The sequence below is a fragment of the Chelmon rostratus genome, chromosome 7, assembly GCF_017976325.1.
Source record: "Chelmon rostratus isolate fCheRos1 chromosome 7, fCheRos1.pri, whole genome shotgun sequence".
NCBI classification, from domain to species: Eukaryota; Metazoa; Chordata; class Actinopteri; order Chaetodontiformes; family Chaetodontidae; genus Chelmon; species Chelmon rostratus.
The window spans coordinates 4,393,603-4,417,419 of record NC_055664.1 but is presented as its reverse complement, the minus strand read 5'-3'; the positions used below and the strand labels follow the sequence as shown (position 1 = coordinate 4,417,419).

Genomic DNA, 23,817 nt, shown 5'->3' with positions numbered 1-23,817 from the left:
CAAAATGAGGGAAATCTGATGAAACCACACAAGTTAATGATGAACTCACAACCTTATCTTGCTCCCTAGAATGTGAACGAATGAATTAAAATGATCTGGATAGGCAGGTGTAGCTAATGGATGGATAGATGGATGATTACATGATTACATGATGTTTTAAATAGATAAGTTGCGCCACCATACTGCTCCTGTGCAGAATGTGTATGTGTGTGTGTGACAGAGAGAGATGAAGAGAGAGAGAGAGAGAGAGAGAGAGAGAGAGAGAGAGAGAGAGAGAGAGAGAGAGAGAAAAAACAATTAGTGAGGTTGCTGTAGTGGCAGAGCAAATTTTTCACTCCTGTAGGGGCAGCCCATAATAATGACACCTATGTGGGCATGTGTGTGTATACGTGTGTGCTGTAGGTGTTCTGTGATAAGTAACACACTAACATCCGATCCTGGACAGCCCTACAAGAAACATCCACCCATCCATCCATCCATTTTCTGATGCTTATCCAGGGCCGGGTCATGGTGGCAGCAGGCTAAGCAGGGTAATCCATCCATCCATCCTCCCCAGCAACATTTTCCAGGTCCCCATCCAGGCACTCCCCCTCCCACCTAGCTGCATGTTGAGAGCCTAACCACAAGCATAATCGGTGACAAGGGACAACCCTGATGAAGCCCAGCACCCACTGAAAACGTGAGGGACTTCCTCCCCGAAAATATGGACACAGCTCTCACTCTGGTTATATAAGGACTGGATGGCTGCCCCCCCCACAAGACTCCCTGGAGGACACAGTCGTAAGCCTCCTCCAAGTCTTAAATTGCCTTTACACTATTAGATATAATCAATTCCGGGTCACTCCTGAGGCCATTTTGTCATAAAGTGGTGTAATTTTCCCCTTCTGTCTACATCACTTTATTTACATTCCCCCCTCCGGTCAAAAATGTGTTTGGCTCAAAGTCACTTCACTTGAATGTCACTGTGCAGAGTTTGATGCAACAAAACTGTTTTCACATTCATCTGCTGACGACCAGTTTGGAAGCCAATCCTGATGCAGAATACGACTCAACGAGTGCGATGTGGAAACATGAAGCCTGGATGGCACATACACAGAGAATGGACTTTTCAGTGAAGTTACAAGATCTTGTGTCCAGCAGTTGAACTTTTTGTAAGGAATTACATTTGCATATTCAAAGATTCTGGATGTGTTGCTGAGGGAGGAGTAAATGTATTTCTACATTTCTAACTTGCTTGTGGGAAAGAAAACCTACAACAAACAAACTATTATTCAAAGCAGAGATTTTTTTTTATATGTCTTCAAACATAAAATTCACATTGATTGCTGATTGTCTTTGTGGCTCCAGAAAGAATCCTTTGCTTTTTGACTCTGTTGGCATTTTGCTGAACAATCTGAATGTGATGTAGCATCTTATAACTTTGGCAATTATACATAGAAATATGAAAAAACAAAACACCACTGACCAACAAAATGGACCCAAACAATCGTAGTTTCATCACAAACCCCTGCATTGAACAGTGTTTTAGGCATGATTTTTCCTTTAGCAACAGCTGCTCTTCCTGATTTAGTGCCCACTTTAAAAGTGCGGATGAACGCAGCCCTCTCCACTCAGCAGCACTGCCTCACGACTAATCACGGTAGCTTTTGCGACGAGTGGGCAAGCCAGTGGTGTTGGGTACTTGCCTATGCAGGTGCTATGATACATGCCGTGTACTAAGAGATAGAGCTGCGTTGCTGGTATAGCAGTGCCCCCCCTCCGGCTTAAGCTGCGAGCTGACTGCGAGTTGCTCTCGCTGCCTGTTCTCCAGTGTGACTGATTTGTCCACTAACTCCTGTGGATGCCCTGAAATAAAGCTGAAATAAATAAAGTTCTTAAAATTCTCTCCAGACGGGCTGCATTTCCAGCCAGCGCTTCCCAGCAGCCCACTGTAGTCCACAGTGCAGACGTCATTTTCTTCTTTCCCTCTCCGTTACAAGTGGGCTGCTGATGCTGTTCCATGTGTATTTCCCAGTTATTTTGTGATGTCAGTTAATCAATCAACAAATAATCCAATTAATCAATCAATCAAGCGGCACTGTAATCAGCCAGTTTGGAAACCAGCTTTTCACTTGGTCTTGGGCACCACCAGTATTTCATCGCCATCTTGGATGCTGTAGGAGTGGAGAGCCCGGGTGTTGTACTTCATTTCCTCCGGACCGAAGGCGCTGCACTTGTCGATGTAATAGAGCCTCATGCTGTTGGTGGACAGCTGGACCACTGTCGTCAGCTGCTTCTTCAGCTCAGCTACTGTCTGGTCCAAACGGATGCTCAGCTGAGATAAAGGTGAACAGTTTCTACATTTTAGACATTAAATGGACACCCATTTCACTCACCTACAAACCAACCTACAAGCATATTAGCCAAAACCATGACAACAACAGCAGTGCTTCTGTCCACTTGAAAGTCCAGTATTCACTTCACATTTCACTGTTTTGCTCACCGCAAACTCCAGAGAAAAATATCTGGCTCTGCAGCTGCTAAATACTGCGATATGTTAACCTTGACCTGTCATTTGGTGCTGGGGAGGAAGTATAAGTGAAAAACAGCTGCCTGATGGTGAGAATGAACAAAAACAGTGAGATGAAAGAGCCTAAAACACTCTGTATAGCTGAAGGGAACTGCAGAGTCGGACCATAATCCTCTATGGGTACGTCACCGCCAGTGATATCTTTCACATCACACACAGTCATATGATTCATTAGTCTTATAAAAAAATGACTGAAACAGTTTAAAACATGCAGTAATGAGACAGAAACAATACGTACATTTAGTAAAAAGACACTCAACAGAACTGCAAGGTTCTGTTGGAAGTAAGGTGACATAATGTCACCCTTGCGAACTATTCAGAACACCCCATTACATGCAAAGCCCACCTGCTCCACTTTTTCCTCGCAGTGAACCTCCACCTGGGCACGGCAGCGAGGGCGGAGGTCAATCTCAGCAAGTGGTTCCAGCTTCCCATACTTGGTTACCAAGGAATGGTATCTGAGGAGGAAAAGAGCAGGTTGTGCTGTCAGTCATCACACACACACACACACACACGTGTGCACACAGGTGAGTGAGTGCAGTGTACCTGTAAGGCAGCTCCTCCTCTGGGTAGTCTAAGTAGTAACGGATGAAGAACCTCTCTGCGTCTTCTCTCTCACTATCAGTCACAACACTGCCGTTTAGCAGCGATATTGAAGGGAGCCTGAGGGGACGCACATACAAACCATATTAAGCTGTTGCAAATGTACCAGATTATTGCCTTCAGAAGCCAAGAACTCCTCAGTGTTAGGAGAAAACAACCTTTCTATCTACTACAAAGGAGGTCCAGTCTCACTGTGTCATTGATAGGACTCACTGTGCTATCATGAGGCTGCGTCGCTCCGCGTTGGTGTAGGTCTGTAGTAAGGGAATGCCCTGCAGCCGCACCTCCTCCAACTTGGGAAAGAAGTTCAGCTTCTCAATGTCATCCCATTGGTTGAGACCTGACAACACACAGTCAAGTCAAACAGCTAGGACAAGGAAGGAACAGGAACAGTAATGTTGGAAGGAGGCGTGTGGTATGTTAAGTAATAGCAGACCAGTATTATCATGAAAGGGGAAAATTATGATTTATGGTAGCTTTAAGGCTTGTTTAAAGGCCCTGAATGTACTGTCTTCATCAGCTTCTCACTATGAGTGATGGGATTGTACTTAGAACTATTTTCTGTTAGAACACTTTGCTTTATTTCTGTCATTAGTAGTAAATTCTAGTAAACAATACCTAAAGATCTTTTGTTTAAACTTTACTGTTTCTTATCTAGTCATGGATATTCAATGTAATAGAGAAATAGTTAACATATGAGGCCATGTTTTCCAGGGCTATATGGGATTGGTAAAATTATGTTAATGTACACAAGAAGTGAATTAAATCTGTTATCTGAACAGGCTTGTCTAAGTGACCTTGCTGATGGTACTATACATCACACCTCTTTCTCAAGATGTATTTTGCTGCAGCTGGGAATCAGTTTGATATGGTGTACCCGGAATATATGCTCTGAACAGTAAGCCGTTGGACCATGTGCCTATTCAAACCTCCCACTTCATCCAACAGGGTCACTTCCTCTGCCGTTAGGGAGGCACTTCAAGCGATTTTAGGAAAGCAACTGGGGGAATAAACTAGACCCTTTTTAAATTTCTGGGCTCCATTCATTGCAGAACAAATGACAAATCTATTTAATCGCTCTATTTCTATCTATTGGGTCTGGAAATGTGCACATGTAGTCCCACTGCATAGGGATGGCAACAAAAGTGACCTCAACAATTATTGGCCAATTTCTAAACTGTCATGTCTTGCTAATGTCTTGGAATTATTAGTTAATACTCAGCTCAAATTATTCCTCTCAAGAGCCTAGCCCAGTTAAATCCACACCAATCTGGATTCAGAGCTAAACACAGTGCTGTCACTGCTATTTACTTTGGTTACAAATGCTGTTGACAAAGGGAAGTATTGTGTTGCCCTGTTGCTCATGTTGTGCTACTACAGGGGCTATGTGACAGTGTTTTCACTCAAAGTCCTGTAATTGGTGTCTCATGGACACATGGATGTGTGACTGGATTGTTGACAATGATTATTCTGTATTCTCATCACTGTCAGAGGGGCTCCACAAGGTTCAGTACTGGGTCCTCTCTTGTTCACAATTCACATTAACAATATTACACCTTCTATCACAAAGTATCACCTATCTTTATGTGGATACAGTTCTATATGGTTTTGCTAATACTTCACACTCAGCCACTGAAATCCTACAACAAGCCTTTGATAAATTGTATGATGTACTTTTTAATTTGAAATTAGTCCTGAATGCAAACAAGACCAAATGTGTGCTGTTCTCCAGAGCCACAGATATTGTGGGCTATGGTTTGCATGTTACCACTCTGAATAGACTTTGTGAGGTTTCCAGTTGAAATATGTTGGTATCTGGCTGGATCAGGAAGTTACAGTTAAATTTTACATTGAAATTAAACCAGTACAAAGTCATTACTTGACCCGTTCAAGCGATGGACAAACTGCTCCACTCTTGAATGTGCAGAATGTAAATGTGTTCTGTTGCTGGCTCTTTTCTCTTTAATTATTTGTGTGTTTATATTGTGTTTTAACTGTACTCGCATTGGACATCATTCTTCCAGATTTAAACAAAGGTTGAATGAATGAATAACAGAAAAACTGCATGGGTATCAAAGTTGGATATATCTTATTCCTCTGCGCCACACAGCTCCATTGTTTAACACTTCAATGGGCCACACTGTCGAACTGGGTGACATGTTCCTTCATCACCACACAGACTGTAGTTTACTTTGACTCAATCCCACATACACCATCCTGCTGCTGGAAATACTCGCTAGAGCACTAAAAGTTGATTAATGAAGCACTAAAAATAGCCCCCAACAATATTTCCTCTTGTCTGAGTAACATTTGTTAAAAACTACACTGCCCTTCTTGAGGGCATAATCTGAGACAAAATGACTTGCAAGAAGGATGTTTTCCAGTGCCTCAGGCAAGATATGACAACGTGATGCATTAAAGACAATTTGAGCACGTCTTTGCATATTGGTTTTGACCCCTCTACTCTCAACAGCACTCTAAAAATAGATTCACCACTGATACTCCCTAAAATAGAAACAATTCCTGACGTGGAGAAGAACCTGTTGTGATTCTCTGCAAATAACACAAAGCTTTTAGGATACAGTGACACGCCTGTGCTAATTTTATCAGCTGTTATTGAGTCATTCCACACAGATGCAGATACGGTCATTCTGCACAGACTCAGGAAAACCTGGAAATCAGAGGCAACTGAGCAACTGTCCTGTTTCTACCTAGAATTAAACCATCAGCAGTAGTTTAACATGTCTTATACCAAAACAAACACATACTGTAACATGCCAGCACTCAGTTCTGCTGACCTGAGTTATGCAGGTTCATGCTGCGCAGGTTGGGGAAGAGCCGTGGCAGGATATCCTTGCTGTCCTGAATGGAGGCCAAGTTGTTGTTGGCCATGACCAGAGTGTCCAGGCTGGGGAACATGGAGCCAAACTTGCGGACTTCGGCCCAGTCCTTGAGGCTGTTGTCGGTGATGTGAAGCAGGCGCAAGGTGGGGCAGGCTACACTGGAGGCACTCACACTACTGTACTCATTAAGGCACAGAAACAACTCCTCCAGCCTGCAGGGCAACACATAGAAAATAATGGAGGTAAAGAGGGCCGTTGTGTTGTGTTGTATTGTGTTGTGTGAAATAGAAAGGGATGGATCCGGCCCTTCTGAGGACAACAGAAGGACTATTTCTTACAAACATCTACAATCTCCACCTCCTCCCAAACATAACCCTTCCTTAACCACTCTAGATTTAAACAGTGATTCTAAAAGGGTTGATTAGATATAAACTCCCCACAAAAGGTATTGGAACAGTGAGGCCAATACCTTTATTTCTGCTGTAGACTGAAAACATTTGGGTTTGACATGAAAAGATTGATTATTCAAACAATAAATAGCACTGAATGTTTATGCTCAGTTTCAGATTTCGGTGTGCACACTGCATTTATAGTTAGAGGTGTAACCAGCATGAAGATGGAAAGTCAATCACAGCCATTGCACAAACATTGGCCATAGCCAGTACAATTATTTGAAATGTCCTGGAGAAGAATGAAACCACTGGTGTACAAGGAAAACATCAGCAGTTGACGACAGAAACACTGCGAGAGCTGTAAGGAAAGACCCTAAAACAACTGTTCCTGACATCAGCAACAACCTCCAGAGGGCAGGAGTGAAGGCATCACAATCTACTGTTGGCAGAAGACTTCATGAGCAAAAGTACAACGGCTGCATCAGAAGATCCAAACCACTCATTAGCAAGAAGAACTGGAAGGCTAGGCTGGAATTTCCAAAAAAGTACAGAGACGAGCCTTTAAAAATTCTGGGAGAAAGTTTAATGGACTGATGAGACAAAGATTAACCTTCACCAAAGTGATGGAAAGGCTAAAGTTTGGAGAAAGAAAGGATCAGCTCATAATCCCAAAGAAACAAGCTCATCTGTGAAACACAGTGGCGGTAATGTCATGGCTTGGGCTTGCATAGCTTCTTTTGGGACGGGCTCATTAATCTTCATTGATGATGTAACACATGATGGCAGCAGCAAAACGAACTCAGAAATCTACAGAAACATTTTGTCTGCCAATTTAAAGAAATATGCAACCAAACTGGGAGATCCATCTTGCAGCTCGATAATGACCCAAAACACACTGCCAAAGTTTGTTCATCAGGGGCAAGAGATAGATAGATAGATAGATAGATAGATAGATAGATAGATAGATAGATAGATAGATAGATAGATAGATAGATAGATAGATAGATAGACAGACAGACAGATAGATTAGATAGACTTTATTTATCCCAAGCTGGGAAATTGCAGTGCAGCAGCAGCATTACACACAGTGAAATAAGTGAAACATTCTGAAATAAGACTATAAAGAGCAAACTATACATAATAAAATATCAAAATAGCGAGCAGTAAAAAGATTATATACATAATAATAAAATAGCAAGAGGTGGAAGGTTTCAGACAGGCTCTTATTTACTCTAATCTATTTTAAGTCTATCTGTTGCAATACTTTTGCTCACCTAAAAATTTGGTGTTCCGTTACAAATAATGCTGCCTTCTAAGTTGTGCATCTGATCCAGATGTAAATACCTGGAAATAAAAGCTGAAATGTTGATCTCTTGTCTCATATTAATCTTTTGATGTCAAACCCAAATGTTTTCAGTCTACAGCAAAAATAAAGTTATTGACCTCGGTGTTCTAGCGGAGGGGAGTGTAAATAACACACACACACACACACACACACACTCACACACAGTAAATAGTCAATATAATATAAGTGATGAACTATTAGGGTGCTGTATGTGGATCGCTTGCCTTGTAACTTTGACTTAAAGGGACAGTTAATCCCAAAATCAAAAACATGTTTCCTCTTACCTGTAGTGCTATTTATGCCTCTAGAATGTTTTGGTGTGAGTTACTGAGTTCTGGAGATATGGGCTGTAGACAAGTTTGATTCCTCTTAAATATAATGGAATTAGAACGCACTCGGCTTGTGTTGCTCAATGCCCCAAAACAGTAGCTTTGAAAAACTCAACAGAAATGTCTATTTCCAGATATCATGACCTGGTTACTCTAGATTATCCACAGACCTTGTTGTCAGAAGTTTCATGTAGGAGCTATTTCCTTTCTACCAAACGACACCTGCCAACCGTACCACTGCACAGAGGGAAGTGTGCATCTACTCCCCTACCCCTTGTCTGACATTGCTAGGTTGTGGAGATGAGTTTATAGTGAAAAGATACAGGCAGCTAACGTTAAAGCTAAGCTGAAGAGAAAAGAAAGACAATAGTTCAACTTGAAATTGCTGACAACAAGGTCCGTGGATTATCTTGTGTAACCAGGTCAGGAATTTTGAAAAGAGACTTTGTGGCTGAGTTTTACGAATATATTTTTTTGGTGAGTTGAGCAACACAACATCTAGTTCCATTACATTAGAGAGACGGCTTATATCTCCGGAATCCGGATGCTCAAAAGCACAGGACAGAAAAATAGTCCCTCTGCTTGGCTCCTTTGAGATGCCTCACGAGCCAGTGGAGAATTGGAAAAGCAGTGATCGACTGTTCTTCTTACTCGGATATTTCCCTCGTGAGCAGCATCACGGTGTCCCAGGACACTTGAGTGTTGTTGAGGACAAGGCGCCGGACCCCGGAAAAGGCTTCAGCACACCGTGGTTCAAGGGTCATTCCTGCCAGGGGGTTGGAGCTCAGGTTCAGGAACTCCAGGTTTGGGATGTTGGACACGATTTTGCTGATCTGGAATGAGATAATGGTGTGTGTTTATTTGTATCTCATCATCAGAAACACACCTGCATATGTTCTGGCATGTTTACCTGGTAACCCTTACAGGATAAGACTGGCTGTGTTCTACGTTTAATTATTGAAAATACCAAAACCAACAGCGCGCAGTCTGTCTCTCAACTTTCCAGCGGCTACACCTGTCTGTGGCACTCAGCTCCAATCACATTGGTTAGACATTAATATTTAAAACAGCTCACAAATATATGCTTCCTAAAAAGGCTTAGCAACTTCCTAAAATAGCTGGTCACTGCAGTTTGTAGTTAACATTACGCAAAGAGGAGGAAATAGTGAATCAGTGCATAGTGCAGGACAGCTGCGGATTAATCCACATTTGGTGCTCTAGTGAGTATTTCCTCTCACTTTTCTCTAGTGTAATGGAGCTCTATGGCTCAGAGGAAGAACATATATTGTGCTTTGCATTCACAGAAAATGCTTGTTAGTATGCAGAAATGCAGAACATCGCCAGCATTAGCCTGTAAGGGTAATTATTACTGTAACAAACCCAGAGACAGCACCTCATGCCAGTCCTGCAGCTTGTTATGAGACAGGTCCAGCTCCATGACATGGGCACAGAAGGCAGCAATCTCAGCCTGGTCTCCTGCCCTTCTGATCCCGCAGCTATTCAACACCAGCACACTGGGCAGGTTCAGACGGTCTGTGGGTGAGGTGAGATGGATGGAAGAATTCATGAGAATTAGTAATTTGACAATTAGACAGCTGGGAAGGTTAACTCAGAAACAGGAGCGTCTCCAAGGGTTTTGTATTTGGGTAAAATGGCCTTGAGATTGAATGTAAAGAGTCGCAGGATTATGTGATTTGTTAGAAAAAAAGCAGCGTATCAGCTAATAATTCAATACAATGTTTAAATAGAAAACTCTTACATGTCATACAAATCCAGCGTGTGAGGGCCAGTGTATTTTGTAATTCCCAAGAAAGATGAGATGAGAGATGAGAACCACAAGTTCCTCTAGGACATGCTAAACAGCAATTTCCCAGAATAAACGGCAACAACTTACTATTGCTTACTTGCGTAACAAGGTTTAATACTGGTGGTTCACTTTAGTGTCTGTTTCTTCTACCGCTAGGAAAAGACAGGATGCATCTTGTATTCATGGGTGCAATTTTTCCACCACAAAATGACTCAAAAGACCAGAGTGCGATGCAGCCACAAGACGTATGCTGAATTCAAATGTCCAAACTTCTCAGCCACATCTGTTTTTCATTTTTGAAGTAGTAGTAGTAGATGTAGAGGGTTTATACTGCATACTTAGACCATTGAATAACATTCAGAAAAAAAATCTCTGAAATGGGTTCTACACGCCAATGGAAATGAAGTCTTAAGCCCCATCTAATACAGCCCTATTTCACCTCACAGGCTGGACATGATGATGGTGAACATGACACAGAGCATAGGATTACAGTCCATGAGGTTCAGTCCACAAGTCATCCATTCTGTATTCCAAGTAATGGATGAAACTGGCTTAAACCTCTCACAACAGACACATATAGTGACACAAGTAGTAAAAATGGCGATATCTGTTCATTTATTATTAAGGCGTCATTATTCACCTCCAGCTCACCTTTCATAGGAGAGCCTTGCGGACCTGCAGTGGGCACCACCACCACCCCCATCCGAGGCCCTCTGCGGTACGGAAAGTTCTCTGGACTGTACTTTTCACTCATCACCTCCACAAAGCTACGGCCCTCCATGTCTTCTGGTGGCTCCATGGCTCCGTCCCGCTGAACAGCCCCCCCCTCAGCTGGTCAGCAGTGTGGGAAAGAGACAGAGCCGTCAGCTCTCACACGGTCCCTGTCTTAACTGTGCAGTCCAAGCATATTTGCTGCTACATGCATTATGCACCACTCAACTCAGACTCTTTACATAACTGTGTCAGTCATGACAGCGCACATCAAAAATGATTCATATAAAGGAAAGAAGAGTCCAGCTACAACTAAGGATGTTTCATGATAAATGTATCATCTGGCCAATGAAACATCAGAAAATAGTGCAAAATGGCCATCACAACCATTCAGATGCCAGGGTAGCATCCTAAAGTCTAGTATAAATCAGGGTTGTGGTATAATACAGAGAAAAGCAGCATGTTCTCAGATTGGAGAAGCTGGAGAATATTTAGCAATTTTGCTTGGTAAATGACCAAATGCTAAATGGCTAACTATTAAAATAGTTAAGATTATTTTTCTGCCAATAAACAAAATGATCAGTCGACTAATCCTTGCAGCTGTAGTCCAGACTGTTGATTAAGAGGTAAAAAAAGCTTGGTTCTCACAGTGTCTGTGCGTAATGGTCCGTGGTGTTCTTTCAAAAGAGAGTGATCCACACAAAACCACATTCAACATAAACCAAAACATCTGCTGCTCCGATTCACGGTGATATATTGTAATGATGTTCACTTTAGCCAGAGGTTTATCTCTAGTGCCATTAAAAAACACATTTTTAAGTTAAAAACAGAGGACAACTTTTGCCACACTGATTATTTTGCTCATTCTTCATTCAAAAATAACCGCTGGAGAATGTAGCAGTGATGGTTGGATTGATTTTGCTTTTGTAGGTGATCGTTTTGAGCCCAAACTCCTTCACTCTTACACTCTATTTTTCATTTATCCAAAATTGCCCAACAGAGACGTTCAATTTAAAGGGGAAGCCTTTTGTATCTGCAGAGGGAGCTGTGTGAAATCTGATAAACGTTATGTCACCTGAGCCAGCATCAGTCGGGTTTGAAAATGAAAAGAACGTGGAGTTAGAAAGCAGTGAGCTTCCCAGACCTCTGTCCCCCACTCCTCACCTCTGCTTGAGGCTGCATCAGCTGCTACTAGCGTAACACACACAAATCTCATAAAAATAAATCAAATACTGATTTATTTATCCATTATTTTTCAATTCATCAATACAATGACAGAAAATAGTGAAGAACAGAATCATCCAGAGCTCAAGGTGATGTCTTCAAATTGGATCTACTCGATGCAATCGACAGTTGAGAAAAGCAGCAAATACTCACATTGAAGAGGCTGAAACCAGAGAATATTTGCCATTTTTGCATGACAATTCACTTAAACAATTAACCTCCTACTACACCATAATTGTTGTCTGACTAACTTATTAATCCACTGATGTCCCTGATTCCATGACTAGCAGGGCACTGCATGACCTCATGTGGCAGTTAAACAGCTGGTTTCACACAACACAACACTGGTCTGCAATTTCAAACACTAGTGTCCCCTTGATGACACTGAGCATTTCATTTCAGAAATTGAGTAGCAGTTTTGCTAGCTCCTTTCTAGCCATCCACACACAAACACAAGGATGGCCAGGTCTGATACATGCATTTCTATTGAAGAGAGGTACAAATTATAAAAGCAGCAGGGAAGGACACGAGGAGATGTCCTCAGGTCTTTATCAACAAACCACAGAGACACTGTTCCATTTTAGCAGCCCTGAATTTGCCCCAAGGAGAGAAACAACATGAACTTAGAAATACAACATAATGTGAAAAAAGCCCTTTTGACCAAACTCATCACTTAACTAAGTGAAATGACGAGTAGCGTGTGTTTTAAAATGCTCGCTGGGCAGAGCTTCGCTGTGGAGCCTGCTGCAGGCAAGCATAAATTATGTAGTGGTTTTGCTGAAATTAAAAAATAAAAGGATCCTGTTACAATATCTTATTTGGCGAAAATGGGCTGCAGTAAATTGTGGTAATGTATGAAAGCACTTTGTTACTCTAAGTTATTTGCTATAACGCCTCAGTTATTTTTACAGACATAGCAGAAATTAAAGATCCAATACAACACATATGTGAGGCGTTTGAAAGAAGTCACACCTATTATTAAACTGTTTCTGTAATCTCCAGCTGAATGTGGTTATCATTAAAAAGATATGACAGTGTCTTACCTGAAGAGATACCTGCCTTGATTTGACCACGGTCACTGCTCACTGTCTTCTTCTGTGTTTGTACTGACGGCCTGTCCAAGAAATCAGGAGTAGTCTGACTTATTCAGTATCCACTGTTCATTCATTTTAAGTGCAACTGAAACAACATATTATCAACTTTCGCACAAGACAAAGCTGTCTATTTGGAAGACAAAAGACAAGGTGTATAGCCATAGTCAGTGGTGTCTTACTCCAGAGTGGCTGGTAGGGCTGACAGATGTCTCCAGGAGAAAAACGGGTCCCTCTTTGGTCGGCTGTCAGGATTTGCTCTGGACAGGCCAGGAGAGGGAAAACTAGGAGAGCATTCACCACATGACACTGGAGAATGAACAAGGTCAAAGACCAGTTTCTGCCTTGTTACTCATTTGTCAATGTCAATATAATCAAAAGAATATGAAAGTGCATTTACATTTCTTGGAATTAGAGAAGAGTGCTGCTGTGAGCAGCCAATAAACACCACACAGGAATTAACCCACAAGAGTTCACAAAATAAAACACATATATCTGTCAGTGACAATGTAAATACAGTCAATGACCGAGGACGTCACTTGAACAGTGAAGAAAAGACGGTAAAAGAGATGAAGTGGTTCGGACTTGTTTTGTTCAGTATCTAGTCTGCTGTGCCGGACGCCCTTGAGATTTGATGTATCTGTGCTGATCAGTAAAGACACGTATGTAACAAATAGTAAAACACGATAGCGATCGATAAAGCACAGAGTTCTCGTAAACGGGGCAGAATTCTTATTGACAAAGCGACAATTAACGAAATGTCAACTTTGATAGGCGGTTTACAAGGGAGAGGAACTACTGCGCAAAAACGATGGTGGCAACAACAGAAAACCGCTTATAAAACTTTATATTATACTACCATTTCGTGCTATTTATTCTATTAGATTTACCCCGACCTGATATGTAACTCTTCGTGATTCGTCAAAGCAGAGTGGTGTTGTCACGTTATATTTCGGGACCTATAAAGTGACAGATTTTTGAATGGAATTTGGCTTGCTCTGTTTTACGGATAGCCCGCTATGCCAAATGCCCTTTCAAAGTATCCTAATTTTATACTCTTTTGCGTACCAGTTAACGTACACATCTAACAATTTGTAAAACATGATGACTTACGATCCGGCATGAAATTCTTGTAAATTCGGCGTACACCCTTTTGACAAATCTATAGTTATTTAGACAAAACTCCAACTTTTAGTTGTGCTTTACGATCTACAGCTCCGTACAAGGCAACACCAATTTGGTGAAAACTGGTCCTGGCAACAACAGGCAGACCTACTATAAAAGTTGATATTTAATTGTTGTAGGTGATAGGGCTTCTATGTGATTTAAGCCGAAGTTACAAATAACGGTAGCAGATTTGTAAAATGTCTTACAGTAGTGTTGTTACGTTATACATAGGCCGATAAGGCACCGACAATTTCAAATTGACCTATTTCTGAACGGGGTTTCGCATATTATTAAAAAAAACGTAACGCTAACGTAACGGGCAGTATCAACATTTCTCCCCGCTTATGTCCCCGGCTAAAGGAAACAGCGTTTAACCAGTGAATAATAAGAGCAAACTGCCTGCTGTTGACAGCCGAGTAGCAGACAGTGTCCAGTCCAGACTCATCATCAGTGAGGCTGACCCCCAGCAGCAGCTCGATGGAGCCCGAGATGGATTAACGATGGCAACGAAATATACTTTGAGGAACCACTAGCTAATGACAACATGCTAATCAAAAACGAACTACATAGAGGGTAGTTGTTCTACATACCTTTAACGTCTACTTCCAATTTTCCTTGTTGATAAAAACAAACCAGTTGTCATTTTGCTCTCCCATACATCCCGGAAGTGACGTGCTGTTAGCAGAAAAGGAGGTTGTTTTTTTTTGTTTTTTTTGCTTCCCCCTTATTAAATTCCAGGCGCACCACTTTTAAGGGTCACCATGTGTAGCTTTTTTTTTTTAGCAAAATTATACGTGAAGCTGCAAAAGTGTAAAAAAACAAACAAACAAACAAACTGAGAAGACATATGATGTCATTGTGCAGCTGTTGTTACTGCAGATGATAATAGTATGTCTTGCCCTGTTATGCTGTTAAACCCTTGTTAAACAGAGTGATCGTTAAATCTATTAGTAACACCTGTGTGCGTCCTGCTATGACAAGTCCAAATGAAAAAGGCCTCATCTAATGTGGTACTAAACAAATGACTACTTAAGGAATTATTATGAAACTTGTAGTTTTGTATCAAAACAGTGCAATCTCTAGAAAAGATTCAAAGCACAGTGAATGACTCAGTAATGATCATATTTAGTATTAATAAAATACACAACAGGTAGAACAAGCATTGGCGATGCAACACACTGAAGACACACCCTTTAAAACATACCTAATAAATGAAATTATAATTATGCATCTACAACACACACCGGCTGTTGATATATATGAGACAGTTTGTGTCAGTCATATTACTTGTTTGTGTAATGCTTTGTCCATGGGAGAGCCAAATGTGCATTCATCATATTCTGCCTGGGTAAGAGGACGAAGGCGTGAAATACAACTCCTCGCACACCTTTGGTGACCTTCACTGTGTAACTTGTGCTGAATGAAAACTGTTCAAACCCCAGAAATGAGATTCAAGACAGGCCACTTACAGCACCTTTCCTCAACTTTAACATATGCATTTAAACAAGTTTGTGTTTGTCAATAGTTGATTTTTTATTTAATTATTACTATTATTATTATTATTATTATTACTATTATTATTATTATTATTATTATTATTATTATGCTTTATTTTTTGAATTTCAGGTTGCTCCACGTGACATTTCCCATTAGTGCAGGTATTCAGTCAGTTAATTTCGTAGTTTGGTAGTTAGGGAATTAGGTGAAAAACCTTTACGATAGGAAAGAAAAACACATAATATTGCACATGAATGAAAACAACCAACAAAATAAACACCCATTTGAAATATTGCAAACATCGAGCATCGCCTCATTCATTTGCCCACTTAAATATCTCACACTTGGCACAAACAAAGCTGACACTCAGTGCTACACTGTTTAATTCATAAACACTGCATTTCTAATCATAATCAATAAACATATCCACTTAATACTAAATCCATACTGCCCCTTTAAACCAACTCTCTCAGCAACACAGACAAACATTTTCTCACTGTTAAAGCTCCTATTTTCTCTAAAATAGAAAACTCCATAAGCCCTCCAGTTTGACTTGACACCAACTAATAGCTTCAGCTGTTTCCAACATGAGTAATGTATTTTCTGTCTGGAGTAAAGAAGGTGATGACAGGGAAACAAAGCAACAGCCCCACCTACAGGAAATCAAACTTCATCAACACTAAATTCAGGAATAAAATGTAAATGTTTAAAGATTTGAATTTAGTTTAACTTTATGTTTTATAAAGTCAAACAAAGTGCGAGATCAAAAATGAGCGAAACAGAGACACCTACATGACTCAACATGTGCATTCGCTGGCGTTCTGAGGGACTGTGGCACAGTTTCTGTCACATTTAGCCTGACCCTGGTCTGATGAACATGGCCATGTAGACACCCCCAGGCTCTCTGTTGGGACTCCATCACTCTGTGCACTAGAGCCCTCTAGTGGCTGTTTGTCATTCTGTGTGGAATTAATAGACATGTCACTCATCGGCATTGCTTTGAGATGGCTTCGTCTAGCTCTTACCATCCAGTTTCCTGTTGTGTGGGTCGGTGGGAGTGAAAGCAAATGTGATGTCGGCAACATCAAAGGTCTACATAAACCGAGTATTTCTTCAAAATGCAGTTCTATAAAATTCACTTCCAAATATACAATATGTATGTGTGACTGGAGTTCTGTTTCATTGCTCTAAACATGGTTTCAATGCTTCAGTTTCCTCTGAGGTCTTCACTGTGAGAGCTGTGTGACATGTTTTGTGCTGTCTGACTGTAATGGTTCCACTGGTTTTAGTCCTTTTTGTTTGTCTGAGCTCCTCATGAAAAACTTACATAATAAACAAAACCACTGCTTCATGTTTTATTCAAATATTGAGCTGTGGCAGACGTCATTATTTTTATTGAATGAATCAAACATCTCCATATTGCACTTAGTGATCTGTAATGTGGCAGAAGCTGCAACACGTTAGAGGACCAGCTGCTGTGTTCACTCAGTGGAGCCTGACTGAATTAAAATCAAAGTTATACAGAAATGAGCTACAAGTAAATACGTCCACCCAGTAACTGCCAGGTGAAACTGCTGCAAGGCTAACTGAACCAGCTGACAGGGCTAACGTTAGCTTGCTAATATATTACTCATTTAACCAGACTGAGGAAGAAAAGGGCTAATATGGAACGTGGCATATCTGACCATTGATAACAATCTCAACTTATTTTAAAATGACATTTCACAATGAAAACACAATACACCTCAAATTACAAAACGTAGTAGCAACAACATCAGCTTAGATGATGTTAGTCAGGTTAGTGCCATCGGATATTTACTCTAAATGACATGAACACTGATGTACAGACTTCAAATGACCAATAACATTCAAGAGCTGTCACCGTGTGACTTTGTGTCAGTGTGTCGCAGGAAGTCCCTCTTCAGTATGTTAATATGTATTTGAAATGAATGAATTTCAGGCGTTGACATGGAAACCTTTTATGTTAATGGAGACTTCAGCATCATGTGACCCATTTCTATAGAAACTGTGAAAACTGCTAAATATGAGATTTCTGACTTAAAACGTTCTGTTCACTGGTTTAGACAGAAGTAATTATCATTACAGTTGAGTTGCTGTGTTTCTGTTTATCAGACAGAGCATTACGAAGGTATCAGGAGTGTCAGGTTACAGACTGTTATATTCTGAACGACTCATCATGCAAGTCACGTACTCTCTACCTAAAACTAAAAACAAAGTGTAAACCTGAACTGAAAGATTTCAACATTAAAATACAACTAAAACTGAATAAAATGACATGTCAGCAGTCAGAATAGTTGTCTTCCATCGTTCTGAAGCAGCGGATCCTTGAGGAGCTCTGTCTTTATTTCAAGAGGACGTAGATTTGACACTTCACCTAAAAACACAAAGAGAGGAGGAAACCTCTGACCACGGACTGCTCGCAGTGTTTATACACATCGTGTGTGATGCAGGAAAGTTACCTCGTGCCAGCGTAGTGTGAGGAGGGGCAGGGCCAGGTGGCAGTGGGGGCAGGTGCTGATCTGGTACGGGTCCCCTCCCTCACCCCACGGACCACTGCTGGGTCTGTGCGACAGGGAGTTTGCCTTACAGGTGCTGCTTAGCCGACTGACCCCCCGCATGGAGAAATCACACTCCTCCTCCTCCTCTTCCTCCTCTGGCTCATCCTCTTCATCGTCAGACCTGGTTGCTGGAACACACCTGAGCTGGTTTGGAGGATACAGACAAAGGTTTTGATTTTAACGACTGCTTATTGATTATTGGTTGTTCTTATGTGATGTCAATATTTCCATGATTTTACGTGTTCAGATTCATAATATGTAAAAACCTTGTTTACCTCATGTTCCTCTATATCCTCAGCTGGAAACGGTGCCGCACATCTGCTGCAAAGCACTGTTACTTTTTCTGTGACAAGAAAACAGACGTGATAGTTAAAACGAACAGACGTGGTGATAGTTAAAGAGAAAAGACGTGATGATAGTTAAAGGGAACAGACGTGGTAATAGTTAAAGAGAACAGACGTGGTGATAGTTAAAAGGAACAGACGTGGTGACAGTTAAAGGGAACAGACGTGGTGATAGTTAAAGAGAACAGACGTGGTGATAGTTAAAGGGAACAGACGTGGTGATAGTTAAAGGGACAGATGTGGTGATAGTTAAAAGGAACAGACGTGGTGACAGTTAAAGGGAACAGACGTGGTGATAGTTAAAGAGAACAGACGTGATAGTTAAAGGGAACAGACGTGGTGATAGTTAAAGAGAACAGACGTGGTGATAGTTAAAGAGAACAGACGTGGTGACAGTTAAAGGGAACTGACGTGGTGATAGTTAAAGAGAACAGACGTGGTGATAGTTAAAGGGAACAGACATGGTGATAGTTAAAGAGAACAGACGTGATAGCTAAAGGGAACAGACGTGGTGATAGTTAAAGAGAACAGACGTGGTGATAGTTAAAGGGAACAGACGTGGTGATAGTTAAAGAGAACAGACGTGGTGATAGTTAAAGAGAACAGACGTGGTGATAGTTAAAGAGAACAGACGTGATAGTTAAAGAGAACAGACGTGGTGATAGTTAAAGAGAACAGACGTGGTGATAGTTAAAGAGAACAGACGTGGTGATAGTTAAAGAGAACAGACGTGATAGTTAAAGGGAACAGACGTGGTGATAGTTAAAGAGAACAGACGTGGTGATAGTTAAAGAGAACAGACGTGATAGTTAAAGGGAACAGACGTGATAGTTAAAGAGAACAGACGTGATGATAGTTAAAGAGAACAGACGTGGTGATAGTTAAAGAGAACAGATGTGCTGATAGTTAAAGAGAACAGACGTGGTGATAGTTAAAGGGAACAGACGTGGTGATAGTTAAAGGGAACAGACGTGATAGTTAAAGGGAACAGACGTGGTGATAGTTAAAGGGAACAGACGTGGTGATAGTTAAAGAGAACAGACGTGATAGTTAAAGAGAACAGACGTGGTGATAGTTAAAGAGAACAGACGTGGTGATAGTTAAAGGGAACAGACGTGGTGATAGTTAAAGAAAACAGACGTGGTGATAGTTAAAGAGAACAGACGTGGTGATAGTTAAAGGGAACAGACGTGGTGATAGTTAAAAGGAACAGACGTGGTGATAGTTAAAGGGAACAGACGTGGTGATAGTTAAAGAGAACAGACGTGGTGATAGTTAAAAGGAACAGACGTGGTGATAGTTAAAGGGACAGACGTGGTGATAGTTAAAGGAACAGACGTGGTGATAGTTAAAGAGAACAGACGTGGTGATAGTTAAAGGGAACAGACGTGGTGATAGTTAAAAGGAACAGACGTGGTGATAGTTAAAGGGAACAGACGTGGTGACAGTTAAAGAGAACAGACGTGGTGATAGTTAAAAGGAACAGACGTGGTGATAGTTAAAGAGAACAGACGTGGTGATAGTTAAAGGGAACAGACGTGGTGATAGTTAAAAGGAACAGACGTGGTGATAGTTAAAGAGAACAGACGTGATGATAGTTAAAGAGAACAGACGTGGTGATAGTTAAAGGGAACAGACGTGGTGATAGTTAAAGAGAACAGACGTGGTGATAGTTAAAGGGAACAGACGTGGTGATAGTTAAAGAGAACAGACTTGGTGATAGTTAAAGGGAACAGACGTGGTGATAGTTAAAAGGAACAGACGTGGTGATAGTTAAAGAGAACAGACGTGGTGATAGTTAAAGGGAACAGACGTGGTGATAGTTAAAGAGAACAGACGTGGTGATAGTTAAAGGGAACAGACGTGGTGATAGTTAAAGAGAACAGACGTGGTGATAGTTAAAGGGAACAGACGTGGTGATAGTTAAAAGGAACAGACGTGGTGATAGTTAAAGGGAACAGACGTGGTGACAGTTAAAGAGAACAGACGTGGTGATAGTTAAAAGGAACAGACGTGGTGATAGTTAAAGAGAACAGACGTGGTGATAGTTAAAGGGAACAGACGTGGTGATAGTTAAAAGGAACAGACGTGGTGATAGTTAAAGAGAACAGACGTGATGATAGTTAAAGAGAACAGACGTGGTGATAGTTAAAGGGAACAGACGTGGTGATAGTTAAAGAGAACAGACGTGGTGATAGTTAAAGGGAACAGACGTGGTGATAGTTAAAGAGAACAGACTTGGTGATAGTTAAAGGGAACAGACGTGGTGATAGTTAAAAGGAACAGACGTGGTGATAGTTAAAGAGAACAGACGTGGTGATAGTTAAAGGGAACAGACGTGGTGATAGTTAAAGAGAACAGACGTGGTGATAGTTAAAGGGAACAGATGTGGTGATAGTTAAAGAGAACAGACGTGGTGATATTTAAAGAGAACAGACTTGGTGATAGTTAAAGGGAACAGACGTGGTGATAGTTAAAAGGAACAGACGTGGTGACAGTTAAAGGGAACAGACGTGGTGACAGTTAAAGAGAACAGACGTGGTGATAGTTAAAAGGAACAGACGTGGTGATAGTTAAAGGGACAGACGTGGTGATAGTTAAAGGAACAGACGTGGTGATAGTTAAAGAGAACAGACGTGGTGATAGTTAAAGGGAACAGACGTGGTGATAGTTAAAAGGAACAGACGTGGTGATAGTTAAAAGGAACAGACGTGGTGACAGTTAAAGAGAACAGACGTGGTGATAGTTAAAAGGAACAGACGTGGTGATAGTTAAAGGGAACAGACGTGGTGATAGTTAAAAGGAACAGACGTGGTGATAGTTAAAGGGACAGACGTGGTGATAGTTAAAAGGAACAGACGTGGTGATAGTTAAATAAAGTTTTCTGGAAGTTATCTGGGGTTTGAGCCGAAGCCTCAGCACCTCCATCCCCTTACTGCTGTTTGCTGGTATTTTGCCGGTAGCTGGAGGAGGACCGGAGCCGCCGTCAGTAGCTGAGCAGGTCAAGCCGTGCTCGGGTCGGTCCCTCAGGGTGACGTATCGGCCGCAGTCGCCGCAGAGCTCGGTGCGGCTCCCGCAGGCCAGGCGGTGTTCGTTCAGCTCCTTCCACGGCAGCTCCAGCTCGCAGAACTGACAGCTCTGCAGACGCTCCACACACTCATCAGACTGCAGACAGAGCAGAGTCACACTGAGAAACAGACTGGCTTTAACTCTGACTCCACATCAGCCAGCTGGCGCAGGAATCCAGTTATGGGCTAAAACTGAATTTCTGCATGTTCTGGGATCTGTCGACATGAAAGTGGAAATGAAGTGATGAACCATCTGGAGTTTCAAACCAGAAATATTCTGAATCCTTGACGACCGTCATAAGACACCACATTTTTTTAATTATCGCTAAAATGGAAGCAAAGTGATCTCATTGTCTGAACTTTTAGTCCCTAGTGTGGCTTAAGCTCCCCAAACAAGTGATCCCTCATTTCCCATAATGCAACAAGATCGAGCTTTCATCACATCCTCCCTACCTTGTAAACACGTACTCTTTAAAAACCTTATGTCCCCTGTTTGTTCGGCAGATGCTCCATAAAAAACCTGTAGTGTCCAAGCTTAGATAACCCTAGTGACATCACTATGACATCATCAGGGTCCTGTTTTACTCTCTCAGGACTCAAATGTTTTTGTTTATATTATTTCTTCATGGTTTGTCCTTTTTAACAAACACATAAAGACGTGTTGCATTCGAGATGTTTCCTGTACTGGCTGGTGTTCCACTCTACCTTGTGTTCAGCACCAACAGAACTAACAGAACCAACAGAACCACTGGACTTACTTCATGATCCATCAGCTGACAGCGTTCCATCTTCTGGTTACACTTCAAGCATCTCACCTGCAAACAGACAGAGCTGTAAACTGAGCTGAGTGTGTGTCTGTGTGTGTGTGTGTGACTTTGTGTTTGTGTGTGTGTGTGTGTGTGTGTGTGTGTGTGTGTGTGTGTGTGGACACCTGGGCGTGCTGTTCCTCTCTGTGCTGCTGAAGCTGCTGTCTGGGAACTGCTTCCTCACAGTCAGGACAGAGGCATAAGAAGCGGCTGCAGTGAGTTTCATGCAGAGTGAAGTTGCCCACTTCAACGTCTCTGTGGCTTAAAGAGAGAGGCAGAGGCTCATCTTCTGTCTTTGCTGTTTGAGGAAACTGTCCTGAAGCTAAAGTCAGCAGCTGAACAGACGCTGCATCGAACAGGAGCAGCATGTCTGCTTTCAGACACTCAGAATTCATGTGGATCTTCAGGTATGACTGATCTCATGTTGTCTCCACCAATAATTGTTCACACCTTCCCTTTAGTCTGCAATACAACAGCGTGTTATAGACTATATGTACTCTTCAGACTCTTGGGAGGGCACTGCTTTTTCTAAGTGAATTACAAGATTGAGCCCCCTCGACAACACAATCATTTTCACACAGTCCCTTACAGTGCCTGGCTGAAAGTTTCTAGATCTCTGATCTGGAGCTGATGATATTATCAACAGCAACAGTTTTCCTCAGTATCAGCATTAAGTTTGTCGTGCAGTGAAACCTCTGATGGTCAGTCCAGCATAATGTCACACAAACTCTGAAGAGATGAAGGATCAGAACCCTGGTCAACCTTTCTTACAGTGGGAAACACATTTCAGAGAGCTTCACATCTGTCACGTTTTCAGACAATCAAGACCAAATATGCTGGAGAGGATTCCTGCAGCTACAGTGGACTAAAGCAATCACGCCAGTCGCAGTGTGAAAGTCTTACCCCAAGGGAAACTATGAAATGAAAACTATGACACAAGTTGAAAAGGACTTGGTTAATTTACTTCATTCGTCAGTTAAATCAAAACGAGCTTGAACAACAGACTTTTTAACGGAATGTGGTGTGTCAACCCCCAGAAAACCTCACGTGAAGTTAACTCTCACCATTGGCCGCAGGTGCGCGTTGCTTCCTTCTTATCCATCGACAGAAATCTTTGAATAATGATCAAGAGTTAAAAGAAAATGAATCAGACTTTCTGTCTGACACTTCCATTCTTTATTCAGCAGAACAGAAAGTGAAATTAGCTGCACCGCCGCATGTTGTTGTGTCACACATCTGCCAAAAGGTGGCGCCAAATATCCCCTAATATGGTTTGTTTTTAGGTGTTTCAGGTTCAACAACACACAACTGAACAGCTTAGAAACACACCTGCTGATTTTATTATATCGTAGTCTTTAGGTTTGTTTTGAACAGCTGATGGTGCTACAATACTGACTTTTTGCTTTGTACTAAGCTAAGCAAGTGTCTCAGTGAACTCACAA

At 41.6% G+C, this 23,817-nt stretch overlaps 2 protein-coding genes across 3 annotated transcripts; both read right to left on the bottom strand.

The window, feature by feature from the left end:
• Window positions 1-288: 288 nt before the first annotated feature.
• On the bottom strand, window positions 289-14,751 carry LOC121609438 (tubulin-specific chaperone cofactor E-like protein). Of its 2 annotated transcripts, none has more exons than XM_041941077.1 (11): window positions 14,672-14,751; window positions 13,097-13,174; window positions 12,867-12,937; window positions 10,540-10,719; window positions 9,475-9,614; window positions 8,733-8,914; window positions 5,971-6,227; window positions 3,386-3,512; window positions 3,116-3,232; window positions 2,916-3,027; window positions 289-2,314 (listed from the first exon to the last, which is right to left on the bottom strand). In XM_041941077.1, the coding sequence occupies exons 4-11, from the start codon at window positions 10,685-10,687 to the stop codon at window positions 2,108-2,110; spliced, it is 1,290 nt and encodes a 429-aa protein (XP_041797011.1). In that variant the 5' UTR covers window positions 10,688-10,719; window positions 12,867-12,937; window positions 13,097-13,174; window positions 14,672-14,751; the 3' UTR covers window positions 289-2,107. The 2 variants fall into 2 exon arrangements, with proteins under 2 accessions (XP_041797011.1, XP_041797009.1); XM_041941075.1 differs by having other exon boundaries at window positions 13,097-13,198; window positions 14,672-14,731.
• A 2,952-nt stretch (window positions 14,752-17,703) lies between these two features.
• Window positions 17,704-23,569, bottom strand: LOC121609327 (XIAP-associated factor 1-like). Its single transcript, XM_041940919.1, has 7 exons — window positions 23,440-23,569; window positions 22,501-22,636; window positions 22,328-22,384; window positions 21,438-21,666; window positions 18,433-18,500; window positions 18,059-18,301; window positions 17,704-17,973 (listed from the first exon to the last, which is right to left on the bottom strand). Exons 1-7 carry the CDS (start codon window positions 23,475-23,477, stop codon window positions 17,941-17,943), a joined length of 804 nt encoding a protein of 267 aa, XP_041796853.1. The 5' UTR covers window positions 23,478-23,569; the 3' UTR covers window positions 17,704-17,940.
• Between the last annotated feature and the right edge of the window lie 248 nt (window positions 23,570-23,817).